The sequence below is a fragment of the Acyrthosiphon pisum genome, chromosome A3 (assembly GCF_005508785.2).
Source record: "Acyrthosiphon pisum isolate AL4f chromosome A3, pea_aphid_22Mar2018_4r6ur, whole genome shotgun sequence".
Lineage (NCBI taxonomy): Eukaryota > Metazoa > Arthropoda > Insecta > Hemiptera > Aphididae > Acyrthosiphon > Acyrthosiphon pisum.
In genome coordinates, this window is record NC_042496.1 from 18,579,442 (window position 1) to 18,598,899 (window position 19,458).

General features: G+C 28.0%; 1 protein-coding gene across 1 annotated transcript; it reads right to left on the reverse strand.

The window, feature by feature from the left end:
* Positions 1 to 755: 755 nt before the first annotated feature.
* LOC100168270 (GILT-like protein 1) lies at positions 756 to 17,424 on the reverse strand. Its single transcript, XM_001942839.4, has 5 exons — positions 16,925 to 17,424; positions 2,435 to 2,575; positions 2,121 to 2,303; positions 1,541 to 1,690; positions 756 to 1,452 (listed from the first exon to the last, which is right to left on the reverse strand). Exons 1-5 carry the CDS (start codon positions 17,186 to 17,188, stop codon positions 1,279 to 1,281), a joined length of 912 nt encoding a protein of 303 aa, XP_001942874.1. The 5' UTR covers positions 17,189 to 17,424; the 3' UTR covers positions 756 to 1,278.
* Between the last annotated feature and the right edge of the window lie 2,034 nt (positions 17,425 to 19,458).

The following is a 19,458-nucleotide window of genomic DNA, read 5'->3' on the forward strand; positions in this document are numbered from 1 at the left end:
ATTTTATGCATCTAATAATTAATCAAATATAATTTAAACGCCCTTAATTCATATAAATACAACTTAATTGACAAATAATTTTTTTTTTGTGTTTTAGCTTTTATATTGAATTCTTCACAACACAGTAGCTCTTATATTTTGTAATTTTATTTTCATTATTTTTAATGTAGTTAAAATATAAACTGGTAATTGTATTTACACTAATATAGTTATTAGTTTTAACTCTACACTGACACATTTAGTTATAATAAAAGTTAAAACAATCATACAAACTGTATTAATTTAAATTTTAACATATTATTGTGAATGTTCAATAGACATTGGTCATTGATATTGGCTATTGATCAAATTTTAAAATTAATATAATTACAAAAAAATGTTGTTAAGTTTAATTGTTAATTGGCAATTAATTATTTAAATATGATTAGTTAATACCTATTTACAAGGCTGGGCATTAACGAGTTAAAAAAGTTAATTTAATTTTAACTTTTTAACTTACTAAAAGTTTCTTTTTTAATTAACATGAAATTAATTAAATAAATTAAATAATTTTTCATTTTAAGAAGTAAGTTAAGTTAATTTATTTTGTTTTTAATTTTATTATATTTCACTATTTCAGTCTATTTTGTTTTCATGTCCCAGCTTTGCTAAATAATTTTTCATTTTAAGAAGTAAGTTCATAGATAATTTATTTTGTTTTCATGTCCCAGCTTTGCCTATTTACACTTGTTTAAGAGGTCAATAAAAATAAATTATTTTTTTTAATTTATATGGCATTTAATTGGTATTCATTGACGTGTGTACACTTAATAAAAAATAAATAAATATTTCACATATAATGATTAAAAATATAATAAATGAATAATAATTTAACTAATAATAATTTTAGAATCTTATAGAAATGTTTACAAATATTACGGATATTACATAGATATTATACTACTCAAAAGCAATTCATTTGAAAATCAGATTAAAAAAAAAATACATAATATTTTTGTTTAAAGTCGTTTTATATAAATAAATGTCCGTTACAAATCATGATGTGTTTCTAATAGTTCTACCACGTATAATGTACTACTATTTAAGTCTAAAGACAAATGGATACACACAAACATTTTTAATCATAATTATATAAAGGTGTGGCAACACTATATATGGTAAGCAAATGAGTAATAATAGGTAATAAAAAAAGGTACTTACAGAACTAACAGATTATGAGATGAATAGTTAATTTAAAATATAAACTTAAAATATTGTAATCCTTATATATATTAAGACTTAGATCATTTTTATGAAATAGAAAGCACCAATGATTATTGGTAGTACTCCTACGACAAGTGTATCTGATCCACTAGGAATAGTCTTGCAATCTTCAGGTTGCAATTCAACAGGAATTTGTTTACATACCGCATTCATGAAAGGTACTGTTGATGCGAAGTCTTCAGTAGAATTCTTGTTTATTAAACAAACCACATTAGAGACAATAGTAGATATTGTAATAACTATATATAATTTTAAATTTTTATAAATTTAAATTTACCTTGTTGATTAAAACTTTGGGTACAGTTTTCACATGAGCAGCAGAAGACTTATTCATATATTCTTCCAACCATTTATAAGACTCCGTACTATTGGTGCAATTATTAATGTCAGTAATGACAGAACTATCAATGTTACTGTTTTTTCCACACTATAACATTTTTTAAATAGTCGAGTTAATATCTAATAAGTAATACAGTTAAACAAATTGGTTTCATTTGTTTCAATACACAATTATTTTGATGAGAGAGAACACAGAACAATATTACTTTGTTGAGCTATGACATTTTTAGTACTGCTTAAAAAATTTGATTTAAAAAACATATACACATTACTGAACGGTTTTGATATAGATATCAGATACCTATTAAATAAATATTAGTACTAATGGGTTAACACTTAGCAGTGTTAACTGCATTTTTTAAAAAAACATTGTATTTAAAAATAAGTAGGTAATTACTATTGAATTTTAAACCATGTTCTTAGAAATGAAATACAATTTCAAACCTCTTAAAATAATGAATAATAAAATTATGAATTATTAGAAACCAATTATTTGATTATATAAATGCATAGTATACCACGTCAATTGGTACAGTTTTATTTGAACTATTGAATCCTTCAGTCAGAGAACAATTCACAAACTTGATTAGCTGTTCGCTGTCTTTGATTTTATGAATACCACAAGCATGTACTTTATCAGCATCACACTCTTTGTCACGCCTACATGATAAATTTGAAGGCTTGTCAGTGTTAATGGAGATCTGGAAACAATAACAATAATATTGTATTATACAAACAACTATTAGATTAATACAGCAGTCCATGTCACTATAAAGGAGAATATAAAATATAAATTAATAAACTAGTTAGGTACTGATTTTTTTAAACTTACATTTCCTTGAGCAAAAGGAATAAATACCACATTGATAAACTTGCTTAGTTTATTAAATGTAGGTAGTAACTGGTTTGAGACAAAATTAACGCTATCCCCGCATAACGCTTCGTAGTATACTTCTATTTCCACAATATGTTTCTGCAATAAAAATTTAAGTAAATTATATTATAATAAAATAACAAAATAACAAAATAATAATAAGTACACATAAATCAATAGATGTTTAATGTTGCCAATAACTTTGTCATCTAATCAAACATTGTTAATTATTAGGTATAGCCTAAAACTAGCGGTTAAACAAACTGAATTTAATTTATGACAATTGTGTTTTGGGTCAATGTATAGTTTGATACATAATAAAAAAATAATGAATAATAATTACTGCTTAATACAATATTAATATTATTAACATATTCGTTATATTTGCAAATGCCACATATAGCCTATACTTAGATTTTCTTCGTGTATTTCTTCTAACAAAAAAAGATTGATATTATTATCTGTTGCCTCCATTAAACTATAAAATAATACCTGTTTAATTGTTAGAAGTTTTAAGTTATAACTTATAACATTATAATAAATTATATTTTCTTGATCCCCAAAACTTTAATGTTACATCACACATTCAATAATAATTCAAGCAGTAGCTATGGTGGGATTTTTATTTTATTAAAAAATATTAAAATATTGTACGTGTAACAACTGGTTAAAATTTCAAACATGAATACGCGCGGCTTTATTGTAAAACAATGATCATCGTAAACAAGTGCGCCAAATGCGTGTCTATTGTGCACCAGAAAACAAATTAACTCTGTCGGTATTTAACACGAAAACATGGTAATTACCTGCGGTAATATTAAGAATACAATATAAAAACATAATACGGTTATATACTTAGATATTATATAAATATATTTTTTGCTCTATTTTGTTTAGTTTTTATTGTTTATTTAGTATTATAAAATATGAATTAAGGTGGGAACAATCGGATGACGGAACTCTTACAAAAAATATAATTCTGTAATATTATATCATTCGACCGATTGTCTTCGAATCAAATCATTTTTTATATATATATATATTATTGTATAATATTATAACACCAACAAATTACAAATATGGAATATAAACAATGTTTCTTGATGTTCTAACACTTATTTACCGACATAGAGATTAAACGATGTGTCGTATTACATCTAGACTATAATAATTATCCTCTATTCATTTCAATTTCGCTGCTTTGCAACTTTAAACAGTACATAGGTACCTACACAAAACGTTACGGGTGGAATGTTGAAACTAAAAATCTGTGTGTTGTATAGTCGTATGTGTAGGAAGGTTGATTATATAGGTATATATTTTATATACTACCTACATTAAAATGTACAGAGGAGTTATCGGATAATAAAGGTTTTGTTCAATTATTACGATTACAATCCAATCTTCACTCGATTACACCATTATTTACTCCCAGTCTATTGAGCTCGAAAATCATAGAATTATTTTTGGAATAGCATATTTTTCATTGTTCCATATCACAATGAAAAAAAGTTCAATGTACTGGACTGTTCAAACATATGAGTCTAATACAAAATTATGGCATGGCAGTAGCATTTATCCTGTAGGTAAATCATATTTCAAATAACCATTTATTGTTCCGTGATATTTTTACATATTACACATTTTTAAAACATAATTAGTATAATGACTAAGCTTAAAAAAATATTTATAATGAATCCAAACAAACATTAATTTAATTTATAAAATTTAACATGCAACGAGTTCATTAAAGTAGGTGAAAAGTTTACTTGTAATTGATTATTTTAATAAATAATGGTTATAGTTTGTTATATGTCACCAATCCTATTGATAAAAGTTTTTATTTTAATGACCTACTTTAATGAAATTTGTCTAAAAAAAATGTATAATAAATTATAGGTACTTTGCACGAATCGGTGTCGGTCGTTTGTCGCACCTAAAATAAATATCACAGGTATACGGGTAGTTTTGCGCGACATACACGTTTATATGCTTAAGGAGTTATCGCACTTCACCAGTAACAGTTTTGATACGTCTTCTAGGGGGAGGGAAGGGGGGAATTCTTTTGGTCTAAAAATTCTACCTTTAAATATTTATCCACTTAGGCCTATACTGTATTATCAACATCATAGGACGTCAATCAATCTAGTTTGATTACTGCAGTCACGACTGCTTGTGATAGCACAACTTAATATCAAGAAATTATTATTTATAGGTAGTTTACGATGTCTAGAGGGCATGGCCCCTATTTCCCTCCATAAACGCCGCACTTCAAGCGTAATGGAACACCTTTACAAGTAGAGGGAAACGCGTTTTACCTGTCTATATCAAATTAAGCATTGGTAAATTTATTTTAAAATAAAAGGTTTGACGAGATCAATGGCAGGGCCGATTGAGCAGGACACACACCCAGAATCTTGTGCTTAAGGGGCCTCATGTAGTCACGATATTAATGTTTGTGTGATAAAATCTGTCTGGATATTATATTATACAGTGTTTGTTAATAATAACAAAAATATACAAGTTTATATAATACTCGTATTTTTTACATACAATTTATTACTTATTAGTTATTATAATATAAGATAAACAATATTAGTAGATGTGTTTACGTATTATCCATTATTATACTGTTAGACCTAGCACTAGGACTGGTATCGGAAATCAAGTGCAGTTGGTACTATATGCAATGCATACCTATATCAAATTACATTTTTTAATTTTCACAACATTTTCTCTATGTGAAGATAAACCTGGATAACCACGTGTCCAAAATGTTTAAAGAAATGTCACCAAGTGTGGTTTTAATCGGTGGCCAACACCCGCTGGGTATCTAGAGTATCCCGTAGGGTTTTGTAATTTTGTACAACTAAAAATGCAGTATAACATATTAAATATATTTGACAATTTTTATCTTTTTCGGGGCGTTGTAAATACTTTTATTAGCCACCGCGCCATCTTAGATCGAATCATCGGTCAAGGAATTCACTGGGTTGGATTTAATGGTCGTGCTAAATGTGCCTAAACTATCTTTGTATTATACCATAATATCCTATATACTATATTATAAGTACATACTTACATATAATATATAATATATAACATATAATATCGCAAATATCGCAATTATCATAATATTATTAGGTATATTACAAGACGTGACGGTATCACGATGAATCGAAATAACAGTATAATACCTGCAAGAATAATAAAACAACGACAATATTGTACGATGTGATACCTACGATTAGCATGTCTATATATTTAATGTATAAGTAGAGCATAATTCCAGGGTATATAATATAGGTAGTCACAGACGATTTAACTGACGATAATAGTAAGTGGCGTGGATAAAAGACATCGGCGGGCCAGACGCGCTTTTGGAATTCCCATACCCGGCGTACTATACGACTACCCCTCCCATCAACAACACCCCGCTGGACAGTCTGCCTGCGCGGGGAGACCATATATAACATACATATAATATTATACATATGTTGTGTGCACGCATCTCTCGTTTTGTTCGTTTACCTCTGTATAGAAATTCAATAGGGTGAACGTAGTTACGCGCGACAGGAGAGGCGGGGTGGAGTGATGAAGGGTAGTATGGTCCACGGCGAGTGATGAGGGACGGGAGTGGGTGGGTCTCGGTTAAGTTTTTTCCCCCTCACGCCGCATACATATAATCGGCCGCACGCCCCGTAGACCTGTCTGCGGGGCTGCACAGACTGGTCGGTGGGTAATATGTATATAGGTATATTTATTATATATATATTATAGTGGAGCGGAGGGCCCGCACGCCGTCTGGACTATTTTATTATTCGCGTGCGAAATCTCTCTCCGTCTCTCTCCACATTACAACCCATTCCCGTCCACTCCACTTCAACCCCTTCTCGCTCAACACACAAACCCAGTTACCCCCTCCTCTCACCGCCGTATCGGCACGGCGGCTCGCCTCTGGCGCACCCCCTTTTCCCGAGGCTATAGTAACGAGAACCCCGTGGCCCTTTATACGAAACAGACTTGAATCCGAAACAAGCGACTCCGTTACCGCCACAACGTTGAACGTATACAAACACAACATTTTGAAATAACGTATATTATAATGTGACAAAGAAAACGTAATTCTTTACGACTCACTCTTATATTTCCGTTAGAAATAAAAACGAACTTCAAGACTCCAAGTATATAATGATGTATTATTATAATATTTTACACAGTACTTTTTTATTTCACAACCGAAATGATGAAATATTATATCATTTTAGTACCTTATACGTATTTAATGTATAATAATATATTCATAGCGATTATTTAACTAATTCAAAGATTTTCAATTATTATACGAGCATATTAAAAATATTTATTTCCTTAATAAACTTATAAACTAGCTGCATATTTAAAAACTGTTATGTATGAGCATTTGAGTATTTATAAAAATTTAATATGTTATACGTTCATTAAATTCTTATTAAACATTCACGCAACACGGCATATAAGATTACAATAATATAATTTATTCAAATTAAAATATAACTACTTATTATTGTTTTGTTATTGTCAAATTTTCAATTTAAATTAAACTATTATAGGTGTGTAAAATAGGTTTTACAAATGGAAACTTTACAGTAAAATATTGATGTACTGTTATGGCATGTCGAACTTAAAAAGTAAACACGTTGATTTTGCATGGACACATTACTAAGTAAATATTGTCTGTCAATTGTAATTTTTATCATAACTACGCGCAAGTGTTTCTACGATAATAGGATATGTTAGCAGCCGTTGGTCGTATAAATACTATATGAATAACTATAAAATTTTAAATAGGTAATCGTAATACGTAATATTAACAACCCATGAAAAAATGAAAACGTATTAAACAAGTATTCAAGTTAAAACATTATCATCTAGGTCTTACACAAAATTATAAAGGGGAAGTGACGCTATAGTGATTGCTCCGGCAATGCAACAATAAAAAAAAGAATATATTAATATAACAATAATGGTTTTCTATAACCAACAAAAAACAGTAGTAAATACCAATATTAATTAACTATTTATTGTACAGAATATTGTATTAAAAAATAAAAAATATTGTTCAAGGCATTTTATAAATTTTATATACCTAAAAATAAATTTAACATTATTACTACTTTCAGTTTATAAGAATGTCTGTATGTCAATAAATACAGTTTTGGCAAGAACGATTTTAACATAATATCATAATAACTAATCTTTACAAACTGCAATTTTATAAAATTACTACTAAATAATTAATATATAATATTTGTAAATAATTAACGTTATCTTAATACCATTTAAGCTCATATTTTAAAAAATATCATAATATTAGGAAGAAAACAAACACAATTTAATTTTCAAACAAATAAATCTACATATTTTGATGTTTTGGTGCACGAAGCGATTTCTGTTATCCTGTAATGACGGGTTCGTCATAATAAATAAAAAAAAACCTTAACTCTTATCTTCTACGATATGGTAGTATATATTTGAGTGGTTATTTTGACTGGCATATTATGTATCACAAAAACTCTTTACAGTCACTATAACCGTATATATGAGATAATCATGACAAATATTATAGTGTCAGAAGTCAGTTTTAAATAATAACTATAAAAAAAAATCATTGGGATACTTTGAAACAGTATTAAAAATTACGATTCGAGGAATAATAAAAATAATAACATAAATTATATTTTAATAGGTTATCATTATAATACACACTATTACAGCCCATACAATATAATATTATGACATAATCATATATTATAACTTCTTTTATATCGTTTTCAAATGTAAATTATCTAAGATGACAGAGAAATTGTATAATATCCATTTGGGTCACGATAAGAATTACAATACACATACATCTACCCGTGAAGTTGTGCATCTGCACTTATGTCTTGAATGATCATATTAGCCGTTATATTATATTGAAGAGTGAATGGTGGACTATAGGGAGTCCTTGTCAAAGGGATAATATGTTTAAAGAAACATTGGCATCATGAATAATAATAGGTGAGCGTAGATAAAATTGAAAAAAATATGCAAACTTCTAGGTTTAAATGAAAACAAGAAGGATAATTTTCAATCAAAATCTTTCTTAAAGGTACCTACATAATACCATGCAAGAAATTATGGTTTGGTATTCATTTGGGAAAGAGTATTTTCGATATTTTTAGGTTGCTGTGGGAGGAACCTTGTATTCAATTCAAACTTTTTGATCGAGAATAATATTTTTGTCATTATGGAAAATAACTTCTAAAATGTAAATTTCTAGAAGTAGCTTAACATATTTTTAAAACAAAATTATATCGATAAAATGCTAATATAAATATTAAGTAAAAATTTAAATTTTCTGCAATCTACAGTTATTCATTTTAGAATCATAACAAAAACAAAATCTATATTTCCAAAAACTGGTTTTGCGTAAATATTTCTGTTCTGTAGTTTTTCCTGATTATTTTGAAAAATACTGGGTGGCTATTTTAAACCCAACAACATAGATAATATTTTTTTTACCAGGGACCGCTCTCAAAATTAAAAATATTTTATAGAAGTATTTTTTTACTCTAAAAGGCATAGGTGCAAATATAGTTTGAGATTTTAGCCCCCCCCCCCGGCTTAAGCCCTACATTAATAAGATTGAATAAGCTTGAAAAAACCCAACCCCCTATTTGCGCCTATACCAAAATGTTATGAGAGACACAAACAAATGTATATATTATATATAAAGAAAAAATCACTGTAAAACCAATCAAGGCAATTGGCGCTCAGAATCCAAAATTACAAAATAATAATAATAATATATAATAAGCTTAGGATTATCAGTTGAAAATTTTATTGTTAACGTGAAAAACATTAAAGATTTTTTACTTTGAAGTACCTATCTGTAAACATATAGAACTAAAATATAAGTAGGCAATATAGTATATCGTAGTAAACTGAATATTATGCAAAACTTCTTACGCCACAAGAACGTAATAACGTGTTTCTTGTAGATTATATTACTTTTTAGGTAAACCAAATACCAATGGGTACCTACCAACAGGTAGAAAATCTTTTACATCTTCGGAGTACATTGACTTAAACGGTTTTTAACATATTCATAAGTAGCAATGTGCGTGTGTTTCTCATTAAATAGAAATAGTTAAAAAAAAAACAATGTATTCAAAAACATGTACAATGGTATTAATTACATAGGGAAAACAGAGGATTCCGATGTGATGGGAACATTCCAGCTGACTACTTGTAACAAATAACAGTCTAATTCTGTTTATACGCGTGCATTTAAACAATACTGTCTTTTCAAGACATTTAAGAGCTAAAGTAAATCCAATGGTATCAAACTATTTCATAGAGAATTTTATCTAGCCTGTAGGTTCATAAGTGTAAATATAATAAATACACTGTAGGCGATAAAATAATATGACTAATTATATCAGTATAATATGATAAATAATATGTTTGTATAATGTACAGTCTCTTGAACAATTTTATCTCGAATATAACGTCAGTAAATTATAAGCTGCTATTAATATTATAATTGATTAGTAACCAGAAACAGATTTATGACATCCCACATCTACAATAATCTTTCTCCCGGAGTCAAAAACAAAAAAAGGCTGATAGTATAAATATAAAATATGTAAAGGTACATTTATATAATATTATACATTATACAATTAAAAGAACCTCAAGAACTTGTGAAATCGTACAATTATTTTTCACGACGATAATTAAATGGGTGGTATTATACATAATAACCAATAAGTAAAATGACAAAAAATAACGATCTAAGTTTCTCATTAGACTTAGTATAGGTACTTATTATTTTATGGTTTTTAATAGTTTAAATTAATATCTTGAGAAAAAAAATTATCAATTAAATTACTATAGATTTTGAAAAACTAAAAGTATTAAAATGCTATATTATGTAATGAAACTTGCACATTGAATACAATAAATGAATATATAAAAAAAATGATAGCACATCTTTTCTTTTCGAGAGTTCTGCGTGTATTCGAGAGATATGACCTTGGGGGAGACCAACGTAATTACTCTATCTGCTCGGTGCGTTGTCCCCCGCCGATCGTAGTCAATATATTATTATTATTATTATTATTCTGTCGGTGCAAGCCGCGTGCAGGTTTTACGATCGAAAACTGGCCGGGGCACAGTCTCATCGCTGGTGAACCTGAGACGATTTGACACGTTATGCTATTCCTTTCCTCCTTACAGGGATTAACAATTTCTTTGTAAACAAAATTGAAAATATCTCAAAGGAGTAATATTGAAACTTCGATGGTTGATAATATGTCCAGTCTGTTTGCCTGCGAAGAGTGTCTACGAAGATAAATTGAATTAAGATGATTTATAATAAAGACCAGAGAGTCTAGTAGTAGGATTTAAATACTATTAACTGTTAATAGTATTTAAATCCAAGTTAATATGTATGTATTAATAAACAATAATTAATATCTACGTTCTCTAATCTAGACTATTTCAATATATTTTGTAAAGGCAGGATCCCACGACTCGTGTATTTGACGAATATCCACGAATACACGAATAATCGGCAAGTTACCGACAATGGACGGGAAGGTGGCGAATAACGAATACCGAATATTCGTACAAGTACTCCATTCCCATTATTCGGCGAGTATCTACGAATACCAAATATTCGTCAAATAACGAGTCGTGGGATCCACTTTAACATTCAAATGCATATCCGAATACAATATTTTAATTTCAACTATGTAACAAAATAATTTTAAGCTAAAATCTTATTAAACACATTACGATATATTTTTTTGTTGAATGCAATGTATTTATACAATAACCATAGTCATCCCATTATACAACTTTGACATTTAACATTTACTATTTTTTTAAAATTAATATTCTAGTTTCAATTTAATCTAAATTCAAAAAATAAATAACCAATAAAACTGTAAACTATTATCATTTATGTAAGTATAATAATAAAGTGTAAAATATTTTTTTATTAAGACAGCCTATTTGTCACTTACATTGAACCATGAGATTAATTAATAGATAACATTATATACAATTAATAATGGTAAGATTTACAGAGTGAAAAGATCTCTTCGTAGAAGTAATTTGTCGTGATATATAAAAATACTTTAATGTATTAATGTAATTCTCCTATTTGTAATAAACTTTAAAAATAATGATTTGTTTTGAACTTTTTTAATAAAATATAACCTTGACCAAGAAAGGTACTACAAAGTAACGATGTTTAAGGAGATTATTTTGCATAAACAAGTGTGTCAAAAATTGACAAGTATTGAATAACAAAACTTATGAAACGAATTGCGTGGTAGTTTTTTTTCAGAAATAACGATGGTCACTTACGAGTTACGACATGTGCTTGTTCGCCAAATTATTTCTAAGATTGTTTACCAATCTACTTTAAAACTTTATGGCAGTATGACCTTATAATATGAAAATGCTATTAAAGTTAAAAATTTATGTTTACTATACACGTACCTATATAATATTATAATATATGGGTAGATATATCGTATGCAATATACAATATACATATGTACATATGCCCATTCATTGTCTGCATGTATGTCTTTTGTACGGAGTTTCAAATGTCATCACAAAAGTTGACAGGTGACAAAAGATATCGATTACGTTGATGGTATTGTACTAATGTGTACGAAATTATTAAAAAGGTATTTCCATTTCTAAAATTTAAATTTTAAATGTATTTATTAGGCAATTGGGTCAAACGTTGAAACGTATATAAATTCTGATCTATTTGGGAAACATAATAGTATTGGCTAAATTAATGAAGTTAATAACTAAATAATATAAGGAAAATAAACTAACTTATTTTTAGAATATTCGCGTATAAAATAAACTACTAGAAAAATCAATAAGGTAATACAATCGGTCAAGGAATATAATGAGCTAAATAAAGTTTAGCACTTTGTCTAGACCAAAAATTTGGGTTTTGAAGTACAAAAAAAATATGTAATATACTGTTTTATAGGAAAAGCCATAGTGGAGAAAATAACGAATTATGATTTTTTACTCGAGTTTTAGCTTTAACATAGATATAGAGACAATATACCTAATATGTATTGAATACGTATGTAAAACGATTATTTTGCCAAGTATTAATATTATAAGTACCTATGACAACTGCGATGCCATTCTTCAACACCTGTACATTTGCGTTTTATTTTAAATTTACCACCGGCGTACTCATTCTCGCTGTATGCTACAAAATACTGTTGGTTACTATCGTATCGATCAAGTTAATGAATTTTACTCATTACACGAGTGCATATTTTAACACAAATCAATAAATATTTTTAAACATTAAAAATATAATGTAGGTGGATTTTATATTTACTATATATTTATAATTTAATAAACATATACTTTATATTATTATACACAAGTTGAACATTGGTAGCATTAGATTTTAATAATCAAACGGTAACTCGTAATATTCTAAAGCAAAATTTTAAACACATTTTGTTGTTTAACTAATAACTACTTGATTAATTTTAGATTGATACATAAATAAAATATATTATAATAATGGCATATAATAAGTACGAGTAAGTACCGGCCCTAGGGAGGGGGCAAGCGGTTTGACCGCAACTTTTGTATTCTGAATATCACTTAATTTATTAGTAATCATAATAATAATATTGTTCCAATAGCACGCAAATTATGAACCCGTGTGGACGTGTGATTTCTTAGGAAACGGGTAGTTATCGATGAAAATCAAAACAGAAAGCAATATTATACATACCTAGGTTACCTAGCTTACTCATTGTTATTGGCTTGAAAATACTCAAACATATTTTATATTCTTAAATAATTTATTTATAAGAAAAATTAATCAGTACCCACATTGATTATAAATACTATAGTAGTATTTATAATCAACGGTACCACGTAGGAACTTGGAAAATTGTTTATCGTCGACGACGACTGATGACGGTACACAATATTAGATATGGCCAAAGTGGCCAAAGCTACGGTGGTTTTTAAACTTTTATTACACGGCACACCGTGCTCCTCAAAAAATGTTCACGGCACTCTCACCTTTTTTCTTTTTGCACTAAATAATTCGATGAACAAAATTGTTTTGAATTATAATAATTATATAATGAAGAAGTGAAGTAATCAAGTGTGCTTGATTGACTAACAAATGTTTATTAATTATATTTTTATAATTTTATTCTTGGACAAATAGTTGAAATTTTTCCGAAGACCGCGCCACCCAGTTTGAAAACCACTGGCCTATAATATGATATAAATAGTATAATAATACTATTTTGCTTTCGTAATTTAATTATTAACAAAAATATATTATTATACTCTTTTGTAATAAACTACGAAAATAATCTCGATACTGCCTACAAAAGGCTACATGGGCAACGTGCGTAACTTACTACGAGACACTCAATGTGTTAATGACAACACAGAGCAGCTCAATTTATCATTATTTTGTTCGATTTCAACTAACATAGCTTCGATCAGATATTTACTATAGTCTATTTGAATAACTAACATAAAATAAATAAACTTACTTTTGGGGTAAATACAATTAGTTATATTACTATAAAATAGTTATGTACACCTAACTTTTAATAATACATTTTTCTCTACAAGTTTATGTGTAACTGAAAACTGTAAAAGTGTATAGTGACTTTCAAAACAATAGGTTTAGACTACCTATTACAAATTCTATAATAATTAATACCTATTGACTAATGACTTAATCATAAAGATTAAGTGTCGCGATAAAAATATTCAGTAACTAATACAATAATATGTATAGACATAAAGCATTAGTTATTATGGTGAAGTAGAAATACTACTACAATATAATATAATGTATAATGTAGTCGAAGTACCTTAAAGTATAATAATATGTCTTTATTTAACTATGCAATAACGGTAAGTTAAAAATAATGACTCCAAGTTTTGAGACCTGAAAATGTAATGAATTATAATATTATAAGCTTAAAGTAGAACCAAGAATATAATTATACTTTAATTCACCATAAAACTTATTATGAATGATGTTTCCAAGTAATATACCTACCAACAGACTATAATAATTGATTTTTAAACTTTGGAAGACAATATTATTTCAGGACTACAACAAAATAGTAAAATACCGAACAAAGTACGGTAAATACAAACAATTTTGGAAAAATACTAGTTGCTATTTTTGGCCAGATATATTTAAGAATTTTAAATTTTGTTCATTATTTGGTAAGTCCAACAGATTCATGAAACAGAATTTTTTTAATCAGTGTAAACAGATGGTTTATAGTTTGTTACCATGTATTTACATTCAGTGAATCATCAATTGAATGAATCTAAATGTTGCTAGATAGTAGAGGCATAATGTATAAGCTCTGATAATCAAATGAGTATATTATAATAATATATTATTTAATTATTTAAAGATTATTTCAACGTCAATTTTGTTAAAGAATTTTAATTATAATTACTTAAAACAAAACCAATACAAAATGTCAGTAGAGAATTTAATGGCTGAAGATATGAACAATATATTATGTTAAAGCTATATTATTTTAATTTGTCCAATATGATATGTATATATTTGGTTTTCGTATTTTTAATAATCATATTTATTTACAGGGCGTGTATAAATAATATGATACAAATAATGACTAAAGTGCGTGTGACAATGAATATAAGATGCATTTATTTATATCTCATATTTTATATTTAATTAATTTAAATTAAAATAAAATGGTGTCCGTCATAAACTATGATTTAATTAATTTGAATTAAAGATAAAAAAAATAGTTTAGTAATCAGTTTGACAAATAAAATATGGATGCGAAATATAAGTTAACTGTGATAGTATATTCATATTTTAATGAATAGTTTTTGGGGGCAAGCATATTAATAAAATAAAATAGTTGGGTAAAGAAGAAAGTAATGATTCAAATTTAGTAACAGTTATAATGAAAATTAATTGAGTTCAATGATCAAATATTGTTGCTATTTCTTTGGATACATTTTCTTACGCCATGCCAAGGGAAACAACAAGTTTTTTTATAAAAAATAATGTTATTAAAAATGACTTCTTAGATCGAAGTTGATTCACAACAATTTGTTAAACAAACAATGGTCTAATACCAATATATGTCAATATTTAAATTATTCTTATAACAAATATTATAATATAAAATATTAATTTATAAACTTACGTTAGTTTTAGTATACATAGGCAAAAGGTTAAATTTCATATTATTGTAATACAGCATACAAGTATACTGTTTATGTACATGTGTCAAATTATATTAACATTAAACACGATTATGTAAAAGTATACATTTTATAGGACTGGTTATGAACGTTCAATGATCAAGTTTAAGACTTGGGTACTTAAAACTGTTACAAATGCATTTATTATTTTGCATTTTTTTAAATATTTAGGTAGATATAGATTAATAATTATAAGTTTTATGAAATGTTTTATACATTGTTAAATGATTGCCTGCATGCCGTTTTTGTTACTTTAAAAAAAAAAAAAAAAACATTCGACATAGGAATATAGAATATTGTACCTACATTATAAATTATTTACCAAGTTAGTTTACACATATGAGTAAACATATGGTCTAAAACTTAGGTAGGCAATGCAGTTTGGAAATAACACAAATATTTACCTATTTATTCAGAAATTCGATCTAGAAACATTAAAGTAGTTGGATATCACAATAAATTAATAAAATAATTAAAACAATAGCAATTTTAGACTCCAGTTTATGGGCTATAATTAATAATTCAAAATTTTTAATGATTTTAAATTTTAATAATTAAAATATTACTAATACAATCAATATTTAATATTTTAATCTGCGGTAAGTGGTTTAATATTACATTGCCTATCACAGAATTTCGGTTTAACTATTACTTATATGAAACCATTAATTGTTTCGTCTGTTTATTTCCAGGTGAATTATCGAAATTAAAAACCGGTCCAATTTTCCTGGTTCTCAACTGTATTCAACAGCCTTCGACAAAGTTTTACGATATCATTATTGTTATTACTATATTATATTATATCTATATCCATTGAACGGACGAATATTTTTCCCGCCGAACTCGCGTCCCACAGCACTATAAAAAGACCCACCGATGTGAACTCAAAGACCAAAGTACAAAATATTAGAAACACCGGGTTCAACTATTTTTAACGAATAAAGACTGATACATTTTTTACACGATGAGTGTAATAATAATAATAATAATATACCTACAGAGACTATAGATTATCGATATAGTGATGCCTATAATAGTAATAAAAACGATAATAATTAATGATAATCTATTCTATTTTGTGTACTTATTTTACTTTCCAAAATCGTTACATTTACTTACCGAGACGTTGTTATTCGTTAACGGAGCTGATTCGGTCTTGGCGATGTCTTCTGACGGTGATACAACGACGGGTGCAGGGTTGACGGGTGCAGGGTTGACGGGTGCAGGGTTAACGGGCGCAGGGAGTCCGGATGCAGAGTTGTTGTTGGGTGCTGCAGGGTTGACAGTTGCAGTGGTGCTCACATCTACAGCCGAAACACATTGCAACGCGAAAGCAAATGCAATTGTCAGCAGTACGAACGTATTCCTTGTCCGGCTTTCCATTTTCTTCCAATTAATAACGCAGAACGTCCTGTGCAGTTCAAAATTAACGAACGTGAATTTATTTACCAAACCGTAGGTGTAATATAATGTCCGCTGAGAAGAGGAAATCCACTTGAAGGCGAATCGAACGACGATGACAACAAATAAGAATGATTTTGGTATCCGCTGTGTTGGTGCGTGCCTCGAAAACCGGCGTCTGGCTGCAAAATGTGAAAGCCGGCCACCGGGTATACGGCATATTATACGGTGGCGGTCGGTGGTGCACCGCGCTTTTCGGATTGCATCGGTCGGTGGGGGAAACATAGGCCGCCGCCGCGACGGCGCGACGTCTGGTGACCAGAACCGGTACAAACTGCCATCGTTCGGGCCCAAAACATTTGCCAGTTGGGGGTACCTTATTCAAATTTCAATTTTATACAATCACGTTTCGTTTCTATTCAGATCATAATAATATTATTAATGATATGATATTATTGATTTCCCTGAGCTATATTACTGAGTGTTTGTCGGTTTTAAAACACCTTCCATGTGTATGGAAATATTAATGTTAAATTGTTAAATAATAATTATTACAATGGGTCACACCATAACAGTATTATCATTAATAGTATTTAAAGGGCAGCCTCAAGCGAAAATAGTGAAATAGGAAAAATCAAATTTTGCCGCCCCTAACAATATAATATTATCAGTCTTTATAATCAAGGTAGTATGTTATTATTTATCACGAATTATGAGGTAAATAGACCGTAATATAATGTTAAATGAAGATGCAGTTATATAGGTACCAGCTAGTACCTACTATAATAGTCTATGAGTAGTATTACTTAATTTGATTATAATTCACTCTATTGATTAATTTTATTTAATGTTAAAACCACTATATTAACTACAACAATGTAGATTATCCTATCTTATTGTCTTATTATTTATTACCTACCTGGTTACTAATTATAATCATCATTGCATAAATTTATATTAGTTTCCTTGTTATGTATTATGTTAAGAATAGATTTCATGTCATGTTATGATAAAAAATTGTATTAACGTTTACACTAAACATTTTAAATATCTATAAATAGTTCAAAAGAGATAAATTATTTTGAAAATTATCCCACGTCTAGGTAATGTTAATATAAATATTTGGTAAAAATTTTAAAAATTTTCTGTTATTTTTTTTTCAATTATAACAAAATAACAAAACTGATGTAAAAAATTTGTGTTTTGTAAATATTCTTGTTTTTCCGTAATTATTTTAGTTTTTCCTGATTTTTTAGAAATAAGAACAATATGGGGAATACCAAATTTACACAATTTGATATCAGAAGACAGAAACTACATTCAAATTGAATATTGAAGGATTTTTAATGCTCTAAAAGGCGATGCAGACACAAAATTTAAAAAAACAAATATCATTGTTCAAGCCAATACGTTTATTGACCTGCTTCGAATCTAAAAAATGATATAATCTTTATTAATAATAATAAAATTGTCATAATATTTTAGACCACTATTGAAGTATGTATTAAGTTTATACCATTAAAAACAGTGGAGTAATGTTGCCAAAAATAAAAAGTTTTAGCCTCTAGGTATTGGTTCTATATTCTATGACATTGGTTGACTTTTAATTATGTACTTTGAGTTTGAAAAAGTGTGCTTATTCTGTATTCAACGATATATAAATTATAAAATGGTATGAGCGTTGATGTTCAAATAAAACTATGCAAGACACAAGTCCATGTTTAAAACCATAAAAATAAATATTGAAACCAGTAACAAAAATAAATATATCTAATCATTATTATCTATTCTGTCCATTGGGACAAAAAAATTTTTTTTATTCGAAATACACAATATGTACACATTAGCACGATAAGTATAATGTGATGTCGTGATGATTGTGTATTAATGTGGGATCGCCACAGACACAGGTTTAGGTACATAATATATTAATATGTCTATAACCAGTGTGACAGTGTCCATTACAATCCATTAGTGAAACTTTAGGATTGGGTTGATATTAATATAATATAATTATTATAATATATTAACATCGAACTATCGAAGATAATTTATGATAAGATTTACAGACACAATAATAATTGATAAGGTATTCCAATGACGTTATGTTTATAACTAAAGTCTAAAAGTATATATAGAGATATTATACCATATACATATACCTAGAGATATAATTGTATGCTTAATCGAATAGGTATATTTTTTATATGATACACTGAAAATGTGACTAATGTGAATACAAATATGTAAAT

Bases quoted from the DNA above. Each gene is read 5' to 3' on its own strand.
- LOC100168270 (XM_001942839.4), bottom strand. From the start codon at position 17,188: ATGGAAAGCCGGACAAGGAATACGTTCGTACTGCTGACAATTGCATTT. The intron at 2,576-16,924 runs GTAAGTAAATGT...TTTTTATTGCAG, and splicing joins TAACGAATAACAACGTCTCG to AAACATATTGTGGAAATAGA. The intron at 1,453-1,540 runs GTAAATTTAAAT...TTAATAAACAAG, and splicing joins CCAAAGTTTTAATCAACAAG to AATTCTACTGAAGACTTCGC.